Source organism: Sander lucioperca, chromosome 10 (assembly GCF_008315115.2).
Source record: "Sander lucioperca isolate FBNREF2018 chromosome 10, SLUC_FBN_1.2, whole genome shotgun sequence".
NCBI classification, from domain to species: Eukaryota; Metazoa; Chordata; class Actinopteri; order Perciformes; family Percidae; genus Sander; species Sander lucioperca.
In genome coordinates this window covers 7,187,750-7,209,394 of record NC_050182.1, presented here as the reverse complement: position 1 = coordinate 7,209,394, position 21,645 = coordinate 7,187,750, and the positions used below count along the sequence as shown (strand labels likewise).

The following is a 21,645-nucleotide window of genomic DNA, read 5'->3' as shown; positions in this document are numbered from 1 at the left end:
AGTACAATCTAGTGAAATTGTATTTTTGCATTCTTAACCCATCCTAGTATTAGGAGCAGGGATGGGTCTCGAGACCCGGTTCTATTAAGGACCCGGTTCCAAATTTCTCAAAACCCGCAAAGCAATAAGGTCCGAGCTTATCGACGCTGCTATCGAGACTAGTGGATCATATAACGCTATGTCTAGCCTCCACCCCCCCCAAATCATTCAAAACATAGTGGGACTGAGACCGAGAGCACTGCTCTGTGGGCCGCTTAATCAGCTCGTTAAAACAAAAACAGAGACAGAAGAAATCAAACAGTCACAGACTCACAGTTTTTGCAATAAAAACAATAATAGTCCTGTTAAGATTAAGAATTTGTCGTCGCGACTTTCCACCAAATAACAGAAAAGTATCGATGAAGACTTGGATCGTTAAGCAGTCTCAAAAATGGTATCAATCTCAACAAAAATGAACGATCGCATCCCTAATTAGGAGCAGTGGACAGCTATACATACAGCATCCGGGGAGCAACTTGGGGTTCAGTGTCTCGCTCAGGGACACTTATGACATGTGGCAGAAGGCGCCTGGGACTGAACCGCCAACCTTACAGTTAGGGTGCCAACCTTACGGTTAGGGGCCCAACCTTACGGTTAGGGGGCCAACCTTACGGTTAGGGGGCCAACCTTACGGTTAGGGGGCCAACCTTATGGTTAAGGGGCCAACCTTACGGTTAGGGGGCCAACCTTATGGTTAAGGGGCGACCCCTCTACCGCCGAGCCACAAGCCAAACAACTACTCCAGAAAATTAATCGACAATGAAAATAATAGTTAGTTGCAGCCCTTGTTATTCAGAAAGAGACAGACAAAAAGAGAAACAGTGACACAGCAGAGGTGCATCAGAAAATGAAGTTGGACTGCCCCCCCCCTCCTCCCCATTAATGAAAAACGACTTATTATTGAGGAATTATCCTCCAAACACGGCCAAGAGTCCACAAAGCAGCTCGTCGGCTCACTTTCAAGCACCGCTAAGCCAATTGCAGCGTCCGATGTGGGTTTGTTCAGAGCCAATCAAAGTCAGGAAGTGTTTTTTCTCCTCTTCCCCTCCCGCCTACAGATGCAGGCTGGGAAACGAGTCACGGTTACAGCGAGGGAGGCGATGTGCACGGAGCGTGCGCCACCAGCCGCTACAGTTTACTCCCAGAGATGACAGACACGATGTGAACTACACTTTCATTATTCTCAGCCCTCATTCTCTCTGTCGTCTTCCAGCAGCGCCGCTCATTATGGAGTTTCAGTTGTTCCCTGAACGCCTCTTTCCCTCCGCTGCAGATCTGAACCATGACTTCTTTTTTTTGTGAGCGTAAAACAAAAGTCGCAGAAAGAAAGATAGAATTTTAATAGGAGCTGTGATATAAAGCTGCAACTAACCATTATTTCCACTGTCGATCAATCTGTTGATTATTTTCTGGATTAATCGATTAGTTCACGTGTTAAACTCAAGGCCTGTGGGTAAAATCTGGCCCCTCGCAGTGTGGCCCTTAGGGAAGTTGAGTTTGACACCCCTGGATTAGTTAGAAAACGGTGAAAAATGTGGATCAGCGTTTCCCAAAAAGCCCAAGATGACGTCCTCAAATGTCTTGTTTTGTCCACAACTCAGATATTCAGTTCACAGAGGAGAGAAGAAACTAGAACAATATTCACAATCATCAGAGAAGTTGTAATAAAGAATGACTCAAACCGATTATCAAAATAGTTATTACGCGATTAATTTAGTAGTTGACAACTAACTCATTAATCTTTGCAGCTCTCACCTTAATAAGTATTATAAGCAAATACAAAAGCCATGTCATCCCCAAAAGTAAACAAACAAGCAAACATAAAGTAGGCAGTAGATCACACAAACATGCCCCTCCCCTCCGTCTCACCTGTCACGTTGACGTAGACGGTGGTGAAGGACGCCAGCGGCACGGCGGCGACGTTCTGGACTCGCACTCGGAGCGTGAAGAAGCGCGTGCTCTCGTAGTCCAGGTTCTCGGCCACCAGGATGGACGCCGAGCTGTCCGCCCGGTTGGGCTTGACGTAGAAGCGCACCGGCATGTTGGTCTCCGGCACCTGGCCCTCCTCCAGGTTGTAGGTGACCCGGGGGTCCCCGAGCGGTGACGTCGCCTTGATGGTCTGACGGGGGAGAGAGAGAGAGAGAGAGAGAGAGAGAGATTGATCTGTGAGTGAGTGTTCACTAGAGATCGACCGATTATCAGCCTGGCCGATTATCGAGGCCTTTGTTTAGCAATTTGCAGATTATCTGTATCTGCATTATGTAATGTTAGCTTGCAGAGTTAGGCCAGAAACACACTGCACGCGGTAGCGCCATGATTGCTGCTAAGCGCCGTGAAGTTTAGCTATTTTCATTTCGGTGCCCATGTCATCCAATCTGTCTGGCCACACCGGCTGTGTTTAGGCACGGAGCGGCCGGCCTGCACGCTGCAGCAATCGTTTCGCCGCCTGCTCTATTTCTTCGAGTCGCTGGCAGGTGTGTCAAGCCAGGCAGGTAATCACATACAGGAAGGCCACAGTGCAGTCTGATACAAAAAAATAACAAATTTCAAAATAAAACACCCAGGTTTATGGGGATTTTGGCTGACTTTGCTTCTCAGCTGTGTCTACAGCGAGACATGCAATCAGGCAAATGGAGAGAGACCGACGGAGGGACAGAGAGAGAGAGAGAGACACGCTCGCACACAGGCACACGTTACTGTAAATGCATATCGGGTTCCAAATATCGGTTCTTAGTTTCATTATCTACTAATAATCGGTATAGGTATTGGCCCTGAAAAACCAGTATCGGCCGACCGCTGGTGATCACGCTGTTTCCTCGGAGCAGAGAGAATGCAAATCAACAGGAAATGACACGGGGGATAATATTGGTGTCACGCATACCTGGGTGGGCCGGCTAATCAGATCTCACAGACACGGTGACTTATATGTGGACACGCATCGCTCTACCTTCCTGCTTCTGAGGAATCAGGGCGAGGCGGACGTGGTTTCAACTCTCTGAATGTGAAAGAAACATTTTTACAACAAAATCAAACTTCAATAATGATCAATTAATAGAATATCAGCAGAATATGAAGAACACACACCGTAGATGCAGTGCAATAGGATTCTCGTCTTACTTAAACAACTACAAAGTCAAACTTGCCGGGAAACGTACTTCCCAACCGGTCTTCAATTTTTCTGTTAAAGTCCTTTCTTCCCACGCTCACACATCTGAGTTCAGTTAAAGATGTTTCTCTGCGAGGACGCACCACTCGATCTCTTCCATTTTTGAGAGTTCCCTTCTACTCTTTTCTACTTTTCTACTTGTACTTCTGCTAACACCACACCACGTCCGTTACATTCAAGCCATTGACAAATGAGTTGCTCCACACAGCGCCACACAACTCTCTCTGTATTTCTCAGTATGGCTATGTTCAGAAGACTGTGGCGTCCGGCGACTTTCCCGCACAGAAACTCGAGTGAAGATAATGTTTATCGGTGTTTTTTGCCCTCAACAGCTCCTTCCAGGCAGCGCTGCGACCGCTGGAGCTTTAGCGAGTGTGAGTGTACATGTGCTGTATTGTCTCAAGGACCCGCTCGAAAACAACATGCTTCATCTCAAGGGGTTATCCTCCTATCAATAAATTTCAAATTTCAAATCGGCCCAATTAGTGTGGGGCCAACTTTACTTTATCCTACAGGGCCACGTTTTGTAGTTCTTCTGCTTCACCGTGCATATTTTTATTCTGCATGTGATCTTATTCACTACACGCCAAATCTGGTGCAGGTTTTGTATTTCTTGGATATTTGGAGGTGACAAGATTCATTGAATAGGGGCCCAGTCTTACATTCAGGGCTATAAAATTCAGCAGCAAATCAATAAGAGTGCTTATTACAGTCACGTCTTTTTTAAAGGAAGCTGGATTGTGGATTTTAATTACTGGTTGTAGAGAATGTAACCAGAATTCATCTCATAGACGGATATCAGAAAGAATGAAAGCAGCTCATCCAGTAACCGCAGCTCCTCAAACCTCTCTGTAATCCTCTGACGCTTTCAACGTTGTATCTTTAGCGCTACAAAACAAATACTCCCACTTCTCATTACAATCCATCAAAGAACAAAAGAAGCCAAAGACTCGTCGTCCTGGCTCACGGTGACTGGCTGACGGTAGCGTGCAGCTGTTTGCTGTCGACAGCGAGGTCGTCCGTCTTCATAACGGTTTCAACGGCTCCCAGATCCATAAACCATAACCCTCAGTGAAAATCTGACCGGGTAAGATACACAACGGCGCTACGAAGAATGCATCTTTCCAACGGTCGGAGCTGCGCTTCAGTCCTTCTATGGGAACACAGCAGTCACAGAGTTTTCTCTGTCTCTAACTCCTAAAAAGGGTTTCAGTTTCTGCTTTGTTGAAGTTCGTCGTGTGAATTCACTGGAAAATGTTTGGCTCGGTGTGCGTGTGTGTGTGTGTGTGTGTGTGTGTGTGTGTGTGTGTGTGTGTGTGTGTCTGTGTGTGTGTGTGTATATGTGTATGAACCACCAGAAGCAGAGCTTTTAAGACTTGTGTTATTCTCTTGGCTGTAGTTTAAACTGACATTCAAGAGTGTGTGTGTGTGTGTGTGTGTGTGTGTGTGTGTGTGTGTGCGTGCGTGCGTGCAAGCTTTTAACATGCTCCCAACCTTTCCAGGGAAGCATTGTGTTATCCACGGCTGAGAGATGCCAACCTCACTCTACTGTACTGAGAGCAGTCTTGTACAGTATAAAGTACTTGAAAGCAATACTTGAGTAAAACTACAAGTATCTCACCACAAAAATGACTTACTAGAGTAAAACTTAAAGTCTCCTTTTAGAATATCACTTGAGTAAAAGTCTAGTCCGGTCTAGTCTAAGATATTTACTAAGTATCAAAAGCATTTTTCTGATATTAAATTAACCTAGTAAGAAGCTAAAGTGAAAGAAAACTTTGATTTTAAACTGTATTGTGACTTCCTTATAGTAAAGCATAATATTCCGGGTTTCCACACCTTCTTAAAACATCAAATTCAAACTCTGACAAAAGAGAACAACTGAATTTTCATTTTTTGTGAGAAGGAATCTTTCACAAAGCATTTTCTTTAACGTTATCTTCATAATCTAGGAACAATGATTGGCCAGATCTGCTTTTCTTTTTGCAATCTGGCAAATTGATCCTGATTTTATTTTGTAGTAATGAGTAACGAAGATGCTTAGGGCAGATGTATCAAAGTTGTACTTTTAGTTACATTTCGACACTGACTGAGAGCTGTACTCACACATCCCTGAACACATTTTACTGATTGACTTTGCTGCGACAGATTTTTTAAAATGAAATCACTGTAACGTCGAGGATTATTGGTCACATTAACCCTTTAACATTTCTCATCACAATCCATCCGGTTAGTTTTTCATCGTTTGTTGGGTAGATTTTCCAAACATGTTTCCTGGCGGCGACACGGAGAGACGCTGAGTGAGAAACGCTGTCCGCCACTTCAAACACCGAAACCCTCTCAGCTCAAACACACCGCACCTCTCACGGCTTAGCTCGCCACTTAGCATGTTAGGAAGGCAACATACGCACACATAAACACACATAAACACACATAAACACAGGGGAATACAAAGACACGCCAACATCAAAGTTCAATCCATCCATTTTTTCTGACGCTTATCCAATGCCGGGGCCGCCGGCGGCTGCAGGGGACGTCCCTCGACCCTGCAACATTTTCCATTTCCTCCTGGGGGGATCTAGCCTGGTTGACACCAGACCCTTCTCAGTTGTAACTGAGAGTGGGTCTGGGGAAGGTTCATTGACAGTTCATTTCCAAAGGGGCGTCACCAACGGACGCCGCTCAAATGCCTTTGGGCGCATTGGATAGTCCTTCAACCAATCAGACCAACGATCCAGATGACGCTGCGCTTCGGTAGCCGTCATGTTGAATGTAAACAAAAAGCTGCTCGCCGTCGCTGCGCTATCGTCGTCGCGTAAAGCCCGCCTCAACGGTTGTGATTGGTGCCTCGATTTTGGGGACATTGGAAATGGGTTTGAATGGGCTCTTCGCCAGACTGACTTGCAGAGCAAATCTCAAATTTGCCGGAAGTTCGTCAGGGCTAGGGGGGGATCCCGAGGCGTTCCCAAACCAGATGAAATATAAAATCCCTTCAGCGTGTTCTGGGTCTAACCCGGGGTCTCCAACCAGGTGGAAATGCCTGAAAAAACCTCCAAAGGAGGATCCAGATGCCCGGACCGCATCAACTGGCTTCATTCGGACAACCATGGCGGAGCCGAACCCACACCGAAAACATGTTTGACTTTATAGCAAGAACACCTGGTTAGTAAGGACCGGAAAAACTCGCAGTGATCAGGGGCTTAGCCGTTATTTCAGAAGTGAGGGAGACAGATTGTTCAGGAGGAGGATTTTTTATTGAAAAGTCCTCTTCCATTTGTTTCTCCTAATCACAGATTCCAACTAGACTGACATTTCATTTATGATTGATGGGAACACAGACATTTCCATAAACCGTTCCATACTGTTTAAGTGCCACATTTCGGCCAATGGGAGACCTGCTAACATTTAACTTGTAAGGGGGGTCCGGGGGCATGCCTCCTCAGAGAAATATTTGGCCATAATAGCCCAAATTTGGTGGCCTCTGGCACATTCTAATGCCATTATTCCATCATTTAAACTGATCTAAATTATTGCATTTAAATGAGTTTTCCTCTCTATATTTTTGTATATATCTTTTTATATATTATTAGCCCTTGAGTCGAGTCAGGCAAGGTTGTAACTTTGGGTTCAACATTGGGGAGGGGGGTTGAGATCTCCAATTTTGAGCAAAATAGAAAACTTTCAAAAAAGAAATTGTGAACGTCAAACACTTCCTTTCCTGCATTCTGGTGATTTTTTCTGCACCAATTTGTGCCTTTCCTGCATCAAGTTGTGGTGCAAATGTCTTTATTTATGTAAAGGAAATTATAATAGGTTTTTTGGGGGGGTTGCACTGGCCAGTTTTGATTATTGGGAGGGTTGTAACCACCCCATCCCCCCTGTAAATTACGCCTATGGAGTCAGGACATGTTGTTAGTCTTCCGGAGGCGGAGCGTTGGCTCTGTCTTGCAGCAGGCCGGGGGTGGGGGGGGGGGGGGGGGCAGCGGAGCATATCATGCGAATCTGCACTAATGAGAAATCATCTCATTAGACATGAGCGCAGTGTGCTGAAGCTAAGCCGATCAGCTGACCATATCATCCCCCTCCGTTGAACGCCTGCGGAGATATCGCAGCGGATCGTTCTCCACCGGTGCTGCTGGTGGTCGACTGTGAGTCAGCAGCTGGAAAACACATCAGTCAGAATCACATGTTCGCTGTCGGCTGAAGAGAGGGGTGGGGGGAGGGGGTCTGTTAAGGTCAACATTAACTACAACTGATGATTCTGATACGGGGTTTCCTTAAATGTATAGTAAGCGATGTCAAGCCAATACCCTTTTTTGTCAAATTCAGTGAACATCTCCTCTGTCACCTAGCTCTGTATCAGTGTTAATACCCAGGCCTGGCTGTGTAAACGGAATACAAACAGAAAGGAGTGCACGAGCTTTTACACGATTACTTGTTGACTTTTGGAAAGATGATGCAATTATTGAATTTAAAGAAAAAACTGCAAAAAAGTTAAACAATTCAACAGTAAAAACACTTTACCATACCTTTTTGCTTTAATGAACGTCTGTTACATTCAAGCCATTGCCAAATGAGTTGCTACGAAGCACAACTCTCTCTGTATTTCTCAGTATGACTATGTTCAGAAGATTGTGGCGTCCGGTGACTTTCCCGCGCAGAAACTCAAGTGAAGAAAATGACCTCTTCATCGTTTTTTAATCCTCCGTGTCCTCCTTGGCTACTAGCAACTGCGTGGAGGAGGAGGGGGTGGGGGGTGGGGTGTGATCACGGAAGGCTTGTATCATGTGGATGCGCCAACAGTTTTGTTGTCCTTACTTAGATTTCCTCATGGGGGCGACAGAAACTACAGACTATAGCTCTAAACTGTGAAATTTCCCTCTATCAGTCCCTCCAGAAAAACGTGATTATGCGATTGCATAATTCAATGCGTAATCAGACAAAGTCCGCATATTTATGCCAGGGCTTGCATGATTTCATAATCCCCGCATTTTCGTTGCAAAAAATTCACATATATCTTAGCAGAAAGTTGAAAAATGTTGCGTTTACTTCACACAAGAGCAGCCATTTTCCCCTGTTGCCATGGGAACGTTATGAAGTGATGTAATTACGCGACGTGAACATCATCGAAAAGCTGCAAACCCCGCGATGAAGCCATGAGGAAACCGCAGTTTTTGCAAGTTCCCGCAATTTCATCGCATAAAATTGCATAAATATCCCGCATATTCCATCGCATTTTTTAAGAAAACGTGCCGCATAATCAAGGATTTTTGCCCGCAACAATCACAAAAAAACACTGCATTTTTCTGGAAGGACTGCTTTATACTTTTACCATTTGAAAACAAAATGTCACTAAGAAGACAAGACTAAATAAGATTTGGTAACACTTGACTTGAAGGTATCGACATAATCATCAGTCATCAGTCATAACTACGACATAACACTGTCATGAACGTGTCATAAACATTATAAACAAGTCATAAACGTTTATGACTTCTGTCATTAAGTGTCATTCGGTTTTTGTCATGACAAGTTGACATTGTTTGGATTGTCTTGATTATGACAACTTGACATTAATCAAAAGTGACATTACCAGAAGTTGTCTTGGTCATGACAAGTTGACATTAAATTTGTTTGGGATGTCTTTGTAATGACCACTTGACATTAACCAGGATGACATTACCAGAGGATGTCTTTGTCATGACAATTTGACATTAAATTCCTTTGGAGTGTCCTTATTAAGACAACTTGACATTAAACAGGATGACATTATGTGAAGTTGATTAAGATTTTTATTTTTTTTATTTTCTCTTATTTTAATAAGAGAGTAAGATTTTACTTGCAAAACATAACGTGCAAAGTAATCGCTTTTCTCGATTAATCTGCTTTTGTGATCGCTAGGAGATGAAATCGTAATCGTGGTTAAAATTTTGGATTAATTGCACAGCTCTAGTACACCGCTCAACGCTTCTTTGAAAATAACCAAAAGGACCAAAGAAGACTTTAAATAGTCTAATCTGTCTATGCATGTATGACATGTTCATTGTAATGCAACAACACGGTGACTGTTGGACTGTCTGTTTGCGCTCCAATTAAAAAGCTTTTCTTGGTTTCTTCTCTACCTTAACAATGAGTCTCTGAGCTGCTGCTAAAAATATGTCTACAAACAAGAGAAGACGAGCTGTCTCTGAGCAAGAACTTCTTCAACATGTGCGGAACAAAACTAAAATAATTTGACGTAAGCGGGAGATAACTACACTTGAGTGATATATGGAGATTTCACACACACACACACACACACACACACACACACACACACACACACACACACACACACTCTCACTCTGCAGCGTCTCCCTCCCTCCGCCTCGTTAACAATGTGATTAACAAACCTTATTAACACTGCTAAATTTAAAACAACAGTTCCTCCTCGGTGTGATTAACACAGCGGAGGACAGGAAGGAGGGGGGAGGAGGGGGGAGGAGAGGGAGGAGGGGGAGGAGGGAGGAGGGATGTGGATGTTCATCCACGGCATCAGACATGTTTCCATCCAGGCGGTTCTCATGAACCATTCGTACGTATAGCTACGAAATGTAAAGCACCGTAATTATGTATTCCACGTATTTATTACCGTCAGCAACAACCCGCTCTCACTCCCAACTCTCAAAATACCGACGCTTGGTCAGTAGGGTTGGGCATCGTTTTGATTTGACCAATTCGGATTCCAATTCAGATTCTTCCTTTCAATTGTCGGTTCAGATTCTTTGAGGGGTGGAGTTGACACATGCTTATTTCACAGATAAGAGGAACATTTTATTTTGACTCCATGGTGATTGTAGTTCTGCATGGCTTACTGAGAAAGCTCATTTGTTGCTCTAGCTGTCTGTATGGTGTCTTGTTGACTTCTATCTGTATAGTTTGACCTGTACTAATGTCTTGCTGCTTCCTGCTGCTCTGGTCTTCTGGCCAAAGGACTACAGTTGAAAATTAGCCAGCTGGCTAACACTGGCACAGTTACAGAAATGTTAATTAATGTGTGTTGTCCTTTAAAAAATAAAGAATACGAATAAAACAAAGGGCTTTTAAGCCATGGATCGGAGTTTGTGTCCTGAGCAAATGCAAGATTTTCACCCAGGAAACCACAATCTATTTCTAATCTTAAATAGTCGTTTTGGTGCCTAAAGCTAAGTGCCGTCGCTGTATGACGCTCACTTTCTGTCAGCTAAATTTAACTGTATCGGCCGCTGAAACGACCGGCAGCTCAAGGTGCTCTGTACCCGGCTCACAGGCCCCTTTTGTCGGCTAAATGTACAGTAAGTGTAAAGACCGCTCAACTCTACTGTCACGTGACTGGTCCTCACGTGACCTAATTTGGTAGGGATATTACACGAAGCCGGTTGCGTTGTGGCAACAAAAAGTCATTACAATATGGCTGCAACTAAAAGACAACGCTTATTTCTTGTCAGAACTAAACTAAACATAAAGCCACAGTCTCTCTGTCCGTCTTCTACCTCTATTTGACTCCCCCCTCCTCCCTTCTTCTCTCCCTCCCTCCCACAGTCTCCGTCAGGTTAAACACAGTAATTATGCGTCTGTTTTTCGGAGGTGATGAGAGTCCATTATGATGCTCCGACAGCAGGTGTAATTATCTCTCCATCCTGTCAATCATCTCTGACGGATGGAGCTGTGGGTGGGACAACCTCCAATCACCATCGTCCTCCTACTCATCATCATCATCATCATCATCATCATCATCATCATCATCATCATCATCATCTTTATCAGCCTTTCTGTCTTTTCAGTGATGATGTTGGGTCAAAAAGGAGGAGGAGGACAGATTAAACACACACAGGTTCACACTCAGACACACACACACACGCACAGGATTACACACACACACAAACACACACACCCTATAGCTGTTTGGAAACTGACTAACCTCCATGAAATTGAGAAGCTGGAGGAAAAAAACTCCTCCACCTTCTGAACCAGCGGCTTAGGAAAAGAGAGCAAATTAGGATGGAGGGATCAAAAGAGAGAGAGTGTGTGTGTGTGTGTGTGTGTGTGTGTGTGTGTGTGGTTGTGTGGGTTGGAGAAGGGAGTCAGGTGAGGCAGTTTGGTTGTTTGCTCGGCAGAAAATGTTTGGAAGCGCTCGGCTAAACGTGCTGACACAGAGAGAGAGAGAGAGAGAAAAAGAGAGAGAGAGAAAGAGAGAGTGAGAGAGAGAGAGAGAGAGAGAGAGAGAGAGAGAGAGAGAGAGAGAGAGAGAGAGAGAGAGAGAGAGAAAGATGGATGATGGAGGACAAGGAGGAGAGAGGGATGAAGAGGAAGAAAGAGCGTTTCCAGCCTCCTCAGGGCGCTCTGCACAGATGTGAAGGAGGATGTAAACTCCTGCAGGAGGTTTCAATATATTTCTTTTCCTCTCTTGCTGGTGTCACACTCATCCTCTCCAGATCTCAGAGCGACTAACACTGATCAGAGGGGCTGGCCACAGTACTTCCAACCCAGAGGTGGAGGAAGCACTTAAGACTGAAGACTTTTCTGTTTTTGCTGCCTTTTTTATTGAATTAAAGAATTACGGATATCTTACCCTGCACTGTAACTTTGACTTTCGTATTTTATGGAGACAGAGAGCATCGGAGGGGAAAACAATTGACGCGGATAAAACGCTGACAAAGTGACTGTAGCTAGCCTGAAACATCAGATTTAAACGTGTTAAAGGATTGTTTTAGCACCCGTTGTCTACCAGAGAGGACAAGTTAGCTGTTAGCAAGCTAGAAACATGCAAACATAATGCTGCATAGCCACTAAAACACATAACACTATAACACAAACTTACGGAAAGATAGTTAGCCTAAAACTGACATATGTGATGACAGATGTCAGTGCACACACAACATTCAGCATGAGTTACGTAGGCTATGGCGAAAACTTTGCGCTGAGCCCCCCCCCTGCAGAAGAATCAATCCCGGTTTGTACTCACCACTATCTTGGCGTCTCGCGCGGTGTTCTCCGGCACGGTGACCCAGTACTCGGGCTGCTCCCAGTGCGGCGGCTGGTTGTGGACGTTTGTGATGATGACGCTCAGCTCCACGGAGCTGCTGCGGTTCCCTCCGTCCGACGCCACGATCTGCTGGTTGATCCTGGACGTCTGCGGGGAAAACCACAACAGTCACTTCACAGACTGAGGGAAGAGAAGTGATCAGAGCTGCTTCTTTTTTTCTTTTTTTTAATTTCAGGTTTGAGATTCTGGAGAGAATATTTATCCAGAAGGGTTAGCTAGCTAGCCTAGCTGCTAGAGTGGCTCGCCCTCATACTCTGCTTCTGACTGGCTAGTAGCCCTTACCTAGGTACTGTCAGGACACGCCCTCATACTCTGCTTCTGACTGGCTAGTAGTCCTTACCTAGGTACTGTCAGGATACGCCCTCATACTCTGCTTCTGACTGGCTAGTAGTCCTTACCTAGGTACTGTCAGGGCACGCCCTCATACTCTGCTTCTGACTGGCTAGTAGTCCTTACCTAGCTACTGTCAGGGCACGCCCTCATACTCTGCTTCTGACTGGCTAGTAGTCCTTACCTAGGTACTGTCAGGGCACGCCCTCATACTCTGCTTCTGACTGGCTAGTAGTCCTTACCTAGGTACTGTCAGGGCACGCCCTCATACTCTGCTTCTGACTGGCTAGTAGTCCTTACCTAGGTACTGTCAGGGCACGTAAGTTTGTAACATTCAAAAATCTTAATTTTGACTTTATGGTTTTCATTTTCACTGTAAATGCATATCAGGGCCAAAAATCTGATATCGTTTTCATTAACTACTAATAATCGGTATCGGCCTTTTCAAAAAACAGTATCGCTCGATTCCCTAATGGTAGGGTTAACTATTGGTGCTTTTACACAAAATTAACACAGTGAGAATTTTGATAAATAATCACCAATAATGTGGATACTAAGTGGGTAAAGGGCAAATAATAAAACAGCTAGTAAGTCTGGTAAGTTCAGAAAAGTACGTCACTTCATTGCAATGCAGCCTTTAAAGCTATAGTGTGTAGTTTAACAACACTGTCGGCACGTCCACATGACACAAGCCTTCCGTGATCTCGCACCCCCACCCCCCACGCAGTTGCTAGTAGCCAAGGAGGACACGGAGAATTATAAAAACATGATGGAGGTCATTATCTTCACTGGAGTTTCTGCGCGGGAAAGTCGCCGGACGCCACAATCTTCTGAACATAGTCATACTGAGAAACACAGAGAGAGTTGTGGGGAGCTGATGGTCTTAATTAGCTTTGTAGCAACTCATTTGGCAATGGGTAGAATATAACATACATAATTATAAAAAAAGTTACGCACTAAAGCTTTTAAAAAAAACACTATATCACGATATCCAAATTTTAAGACGGTATCTAGCCTCATATATCGATGTGGGTAGAATATCGATGTATTGATCAGCCCTAGCACACATTTAAATGAAGGAAAACTTGGTCTTGGTGTGATCAAAGTCAGATTTGAATGCTCATGGGGTTGTTTGACGGCTCTGAAAGCCCACTGAACACTTGTGAAATGAGTCTATATTAAAGCAGAGACGGAAATTGGTTTGTTCATATAAAGGGAATGAAGAATTTGGGAGGCGGTAAAGCTGCCTTTGCTAAATTATTGACTCAACTGTCGTTTAAAAGATCAGTGGCAGCGCGAAGGCAGAGGAGGAGAACAGAGAGGAGATGGCGGCGTCTGAAGAAAAAGAAGAATATCAGACATTTGTTTCACAGCTGACAGACTCGCTTCGTCGGGCATTCTCTGTTTGACTTTGTAAGATTGTACAAAGAAGAAGACAAACAATCATGGCGATCATTTAACATTGGAGACAACAGTCTGTTTGACGCAACTTTTCTTCTTCTCACAGCGGGGAAACACGGTGTGACTTTATGACCCTGACACCAAAAACCAGACATATAACATCACAGCATCACAGTACTGTTAGATGTCTTGCTAAATTCATTAAAGGCCTTTTCATGTTTTGTAACCAACCTAGAGTACAAGGTAGAAACGTTGAATATCGCTATAATGATATAACTTGGGATAAATAAACAGATATTAAAGTGTACTCAGTTCTGCTGCCTTCAGTATTCTCAACACATTGCTTGTTGAATTTAAAAAATAAAAATGACTAACATTATTTTCAACAAATTGAAGATTAAATTGAACATAAAAGGCAACAAAAAGGACAAATCCGGCTAAAAATGAACCTAGGGTTAATAACGTGTACCGAGTCGACTGTTTTCTGGGATATGTTTTCATGCTAATCGAATGTGACCAGTTTTAGCGCAAACCGCTACGTTTATTAAAAAGATAGTTTATAAAGACAGTACCGTTCACGTATACAGGCATGCGCCATCTTGGGAAAACAGTCACGACCGGTCGACCGCCGAACGCCGTGCTTGAGCTATGTTACTGGTTACACGGAGTTTGGCGTTCGACTGGTCATGACTGTTTTCCCAAGACGGCGCCTGCCTGTATACGTGAACGGTACTGTCTTTATAAACTATCTTTTGATTAAACTGTCTGTACACTTACAAAGTTCTCAATGCTTCGGTTTACATGTAGGGACCCTCATTATGCTACAGTGGAAGTGTGGTGCTATTTTGAGCCTTGTTAGTGGTATAGAAATAGAGATTTCTTTTCACTTTACCTGTGCCCTGACGACTACCGCTATAAGCTAATTAGCGATTTGCGATAAAACTGGTCACATTAGATTAGCATTAAAACATATCCCAGAGAACGGTCGACTCGGTACACATGTGTTATTAGCCCCTAGGTTCATTATGCTCTGGATTTGTCCTTTAAAACTCTGTCGTGTTCTACTAATACCCTCTTTCAACTCTCTCTATCGTCATTGCAACTTGATATCGCGATGACGATAAACACATTTACATGAACACAATTTCCTGCACATGCAGAGTGCTTTGCTGCATATGTGCGGACATCAGTTTGCTGCACAACGTACTTTCTGTTAGGGATGCACCGAATCCAGGATTCAGCTTCGGATTCGGCCGAATATTGGGCTTTTTGACGGGCCTCGGTTTCATAATTTTTTTCCACCGAACCGAACCCTACGCTTGCATTAGGCACGCTACGCTGGTCGACGTAACGACGCCGCCGTTGATTACGGGAAGGTGTTTACGTAGGTGGAGCGTTCAATGCAGTAGGCTGTGAGAAAGTGGAAATGGAACTGGTGAGCAGAAAAACTGTAGTTTGGCAATACTTTCAGTCAAAAGAAGGCCATTCAAGTCCAGCTACATGTTCAATTTACAATGCTGATTAGTCTGGTGGTGGCGAGGACCCTAAACTATACACAACATCACCGCTGTTACAGCATTTGGTATGAAACATCTGAAAGAATACGAGTTGTGCATGAAGGAATCTACAGACAGCAGCCAGAATGCAGCAACTTCAGGTACGGCAAAGGAAGGACAGTCACTGTTTACTTCATTAATGTGTTTACTGAGTTAATGGACTGAGGATGGGACGAGGATTCAGCAGAATCTTAACCAGTGGATTCGGTATTCGGCCGAACCCCAAAAATCTGGATTCGGTGCATCCCTACTTTCTGTGAATTGATTGAAGGGCACATTATCCAACTTATTGTATATATTGTGTATGAAGTGTACAAGTTTTTAAAAAACTGTTGAAATGTGCTGACAAAAAAAGTCCAAGAAATCCAACTAAAAAGTAAAGAAAAAAAAAAAAATTGAGCAAAGCATTTCGAAAAAACCTTGCTAACTACAGTATATTTTTCTGACTCAGCTGAATGCGGTGCATGAAAAGGATGCTGTGGAACGTCCTTGGCCTGATTTCCCAGCAAAAAAACACAATGACAGTGAATAATCCGAAGCAACAGTGCTGCTGAAGCTCAGAAAACAACCCCTAGTTTTGATTATCATAAAACTTTTTTTATATTTATTTTTATTATTAAACTTTATTTCAAACAATTCAAATTATTATAAAACTGAACAGGAAAGTTTGGCATGGAGCTGAAAGCTACAAGTGTTGCACACACACACACACACACACACACACACACACACACACACACACGTTCCCTCAGAGGATGCATACCAAACATGTTAGCCGTTATTAAACAGCTCTCTGCCTCCATGTATATTTATATACAGAGATTTTTTCCATCAGGGGAACAGCGGAGGCATGAATATATTATTTTATATATATATATATATATATATATATAAAATATATAATATATATTATTGTGTTTCTGTGTACTTCTATATCTTTGTGAGGACTACATTTGGCGTTTTAGACCCTCAGAATGTGGGCCTTCTGGAGAGAGGACATTTGAATCCTGTTTGGTGTGTCTCTGACCTGTGAGATGGGGTGGTTGACGTAAATCCAGCCCGTGCTGGGGTTGACGTGCAGGTAAGCTGGCTTCTGATTGGACAGCGAGTAGGTGATGGCCGCGTTGCTTCCCTGGTCGTCGTCGTGCGCCGCCGCTCGCAGGAAACTAGTTCCCACCGGAGTGTCCTCCCGCAGGAAGTCTGAGAGGAGGAGAACAAAAGGCAACAATTCAACAAGGTGTGGCAGGACATATATGAAGCCTTGTAAACTTAATGGCTAAGAAGGACTAGGTATGGTGGCTGAGAGCTGGAAACCAAGTGTGTGTGTGTGTGTGTGTGTGTGTGTGTGTGTGTGTGTGTGTGTGTGTGTGTATATTCTTGTTTAACTACATTCGTGGGGTCCAAAGACCGGGAGTCCAGTATACTTGCGGGGTCCGACCAGCTTTGTGGGGCCAAAATGCTGGACCCCACAAGTTTAAAGGTCTGTTTGAGGGTTAAGACTTGGTTTTAGGATTAGGGTTAGAATTAGGTTATGGTTAGGGTGAGGGTAAGGGTTAAGGTTAGGCATTTAGTTGTGATGGTTAAGGTTAGGGTAAGGGGCTAGGGAATGCATTATGTCAATGGCGTGTCCCCACAAAGATAGTGCCACACACCTGTGTGTGTGTGTGTGTGTGTGTGTGTGTGTGTGTGTGTGTGTGTGTGTGTGTGTGTGTGTGTGTGTGTGTGTATTCTTGTTTAACTATATTCTTAGGGTCCAAAAACTGGGAATAAGGGTTAAGATTAGGCATTTAGTTGTGATGGTTAAGGTTAGGGTTGGGTTTGTGTGTCAAAAATGTGAAAGATATATGTGGATGAGTAGGAATGAATGGTATATGGGGAGGAGTGGAATGTGGTAAATGGTATATGTGGATGAGTAGAAGCATGGAGAGTGTATGGTTGGGGAGGTGGGTATGTATGAAGTATGAATATGAGTGTGGTTTAAGATTCTGTGGAGTAGAGGAATACAGTTACTAGTAGGAGTTGTACTCTGATTGGAGTATGAAATTTCACAGTATGCTAGTATATGTATTACTTCTTGATGGAAATAAAAAATAATAATAAAAAAAGAGAGGAGGAGAGATTTACTGTCAGGGAGCGGAAAACATTTGAAGTTACATGGATCGGGTACGACTTGCATCAGATTCGGACTGCTGTCTGAGCTTAAACACTGAACTGCATTAGATGTGAGTGAACCCAATGAAACACCACGTTCTGTGATGGTAAGCAGATATAATAAGTGTCGTGTCAGCAGCGCGTCACCTCAGTTTGTCAGTTCTGGGTCTCGCTCTGCAAACGTCAACAGATGCATTTTTTATAAACGTATGAACATAATCCTGCTGACGGTGATGAGGACGGTCGACGGAAACAACGAGCAGAGAGGAGCTCCCTCCACAATGCTGCTTTTCAAGCACTATGCCTGTAATAATGTCCTTTTGACATATGTGGGTCTCTGAAAACATTTCACCTGAATATTCCCGTCAGACCCTGCCGAGTCAGCGTCACCGAGAAACAACCAAAGTAGCGGAGAAGAGTGGGCGCAGGATTTCGGAGTTGTTTCATGTTAAACAAAAAGGATCTTACTCTCTAATAAAAAGATCTATCTCTGTAGGGATCCTTTCCATAATGTTGTCAGACACTTAGAATAATAATCGGAGCCTGTCAGTGGCAAAAAAACAGCAATTGCACAGTAATGTTACACTGTAGCTTGTTTCGTCTCGCTTAATACTGGACCAGTTAAAAAAATTGACTTCACTTAAACACACAAACATTGGGAAATAGGTTTAAAAATACTAGGGATGCACCGAATCCAGGATTCGGCTTCGGATTTGGCCGAATATTGGGCTTTTTGACGGGGCTCGGTTTCTGCCGAACCTTAGAATTGTATTTCCACCGAACCGACCCCTACGCTTGCACTACTTGCGCTACGCTGATCGACATAATGACGGCGCCGTTGATTACGGGAAGGTGTTTACGTAGGTGGGGCGTTCAATGCAGCAGGCTGTGAGAAAGTGGAAATGGAACTCGTGAGCAGAAAAAGTGTAGTTTGGCAGTACTTTCAGTCAAAAGAAGGCCATTCAAGTCCAGCTACATGTTCAATTTACAATGCCGATTTGTCTCGTGGTGGCGAGGACCCTAAACTATACACAACATCACCGCTGTTACAACATTTGGTATGAAACATCCGGAAGAGTACGAGTTGTGCATGAAGGAATCTACAGACAGCAGCCAAAATGCAGCAACTTCAGGTACGGCAAAGGAAGGACAGTCCCAGCTAAAAACTTAACTTAAACTTAAAACATAACTACTTTATGGGATTATAAATCTAAAAGGCTAATATGTTGGATATTGATTGGATCTTGAGATAGGGTAAACATAGGCCTATGGTAATTGTCAAAATAGTTTTTCCCACTTGTCTTCCCGGCATAATGTTGCCTATTCTTTTTTTTTTTTTTTTTTTTTACAGTTACAATAAAATAAAATGAAAAATACACTGCTGTGGACCTTGTTTACTTCATTAATGTGTATACTGTGTTAATGGACTGAGGATGGGCGGAGGATTCGGTATTCGGTTTCGGTTTTGGCAGAATCTTAACCAGTGGATTCGGTATTCGGCCGAACCCCAAAAATCTGGATTAGGTGCATCCCTAAAAAAATACCGAAGTTATCCTTTAAGTCAAGTCAAAATGAAACCAGTTGTATTTATCTGAACCCTTACTGTTACGGCGCTTTTCAACCAGAGATGCAGAGCAAAGAAGAGAGCAACCATAGCAGATAAACATACAGCCAGGATATAAAATCTATTTACCCTGCCGGATGTGTGTGAGTTCTCCTCAGAATGACACTTAAACAGCTGTGATCTGAATCCAGGGAGCATATTTTAATTCATAATTCAGAAAAGCAAATTGCAAACCCTGAGTACGTCTTGTAAGCTCAGATTTAGTTTCAAGTCGGGAAAACCTCCACACACAGTCACGGGGAATGTCGGGTGAAAAACGTCTTTTTATCAAGGTGATATGAGTGCATGGAGGATTACACGCCTTCAGGGCAACACAGTGACACCACACACTGCGCTACCACCTCGTCAAAACATCTGCGTCTGCTGTTTCCTTTGTGCCGTATCCCCACACAGCATCTTGACGTGAATCATTGTGGGATACACTACCGTGAAATGTCCCGCCATCAAAGCCCCCAAAAAAAGCCGAGATTTGATCCCATTTGCTCACAACATCTCCGTAGCTCAGCTACTCTCCTTCAGTTCTTCTGTTTCTGTGGAGCGTCTGGTTCTGCTGCCGACATCAACTCTGCCAAAAAGGAAACTTTCCCCCTACATTTATTCTGAAACTGATTTTGGACATTTCCCGAAAGAGCTGCCGTGCTTTTTTTTTTTTTTCCAGAATCAAAATGTAAAATAAAGATCAACATCCCAGTGTTCATGTTGATATCTGAGTGAAGAAAGTCCCGTGTCTGAATTCAATCCACACTGTAGGTACCAGTGGCGGTTCTAGGAGGGGGGCCAAGGGGGGGCCAGTGCGCAGTTCACATTGAAATCGACCCTAGTCTACCCTGATCAAACCCACCTCGCTGCCTGGGTCACGAAGCCGAGTCGATGGAGGAGGGTTACCCCATTCAAACAAACACACAGTCGACCTGGGTAGAACCCTGACTGAGCCATTGGTGTGAAAGTGGTATTAAAGAGACGCAAAAACACGCCAGCGCACAAGTATAAATCCTCACAACAGCGTAGGCCACTTACGTAGGCTACGATGTAGGCTCTGCGTAGAGTGGGGTGGATGGGTCAAACAAACACAGGACTTTCACCCAGGAGACCAGGGTTCATGTCCCATTCTTGTCCCGTGTGTCACTTAAACATGTTCCCTAACCCAAGCTAAGTGGTTTTACCCTGTGCGTTGAAAAGTTACACCAAGGGTTCCTGATTTGACGAACTGGGAGAGAGAAAATGTTCATTTTTTTTGGAGTGCAAAAATATTATCAATGCATTTAAATTCATACAGAGGATATGTAGCGTGGGAAAGACAACGTACATGCATGTCTCTAATGAATGCATGTCCCAGAAACATTTCAATCTGCCTGTTAAATAGTCAATGAGCCACTCTGTGCGCTTGCCTAATCTGACGAGGAGATCTTCTGACACGACGCTTATCAAAACACACATTTGCACACGCGGTAAACAAACACGGAGCCGCGGGAGCCGACGGCGAATATTTCATCAGTCTTAAGAGCTTTCCAGGATTACAAGGATGCAGATTGATAGACGATGACAAACAGACGCTTTACACATTTCACCTGTTTGCTCCAAACACACACACACACACACACACACACACACACACACACACACACACACACACACACACCCCGTCTTGCTGTAAGAGGACAGAGAGAGTGTACAGACGTTAGCGGGGATGAATAAATCTTGTAACCCCGAGTGTGTCACTGCCTTGTTTCACAATTCCAGATACACAAGATGGAAAACAAACTAACTGATGAGGCTGAGCTGAGCATCAAAGGCGTGTGTCGACCATTTCTAAACCGCAGTACTAACACCACAAGTTGCAGCAATGCAATGGCAGTATTAGTAGTGTTAGAAAAAGTAAAACGCACAGTAAACGAGAATTACCGCCTCGCGGTTGTTTTGCCTTTCGCCAACCAGTCAAGTTGCAGTTTACATCCATGTCTGTCCAGAGTCATGTGATACATGCAGTGTTACGTCATAATTCAGATGTGGGTTTTCGTTGGCCGCCCGTCACGGAGCTCACAAAGCGGAAGTGAAGGAGAGGAAGCGTTGGCGTTGAGCGGCTTGATTGAGAGTCAGCATTTCCCGGTGTTAAAGGTGCTGTAGGTAGGATTTTGAAGGTCCAGGACTTAGCCCAAAAATTTGAACATCGACAACTTCTCAGTCCCTCCCCCCTTTCTGCTAAAGCCCAAAACGGTCTCCTAAGCCCCTCCCCCCACAAGGGAGAATGAATGCATGTGCCTGAGCAGTGATTGACACGCAGTTAGACAACCCCCTGGCCCTGATTGGTGCATCT

At 44.0% G+C, this 21,645-nt stretch overlaps 1 protein-coding gene across 1 annotated transcript in view; it reads right to left on the bottom strand.

The window, feature by feature from the left end:
• The window catches only part of si:dkey-22o22.2 (neural-cadherin), a 221,494-nt gene that overhangs the window by 71,383 nt on the left and 128,466 nt on the right, over positions 1 to 21,645 (bottom strand). Inside the window, exons 11-13 of the mRNA XM_031319640.2 lie at positions 16,584 to 16,756; positions 12,189 to 12,356; positions 1,909 to 2,158 (exon numbers count right to left, since the gene is read on the bottom strand). Coding sequence (XP_031175500.2) covers positions 1,909 to 2,158; positions 12,189 to 12,356; positions 16,584 to 16,756 — 591 coding nt within the window. The remainder of the gene's footprint in view (positions 1 to 1,908; positions 2,159 to 12,188; positions 12,357 to 16,583; positions 16,757 to 21,645) is intronic.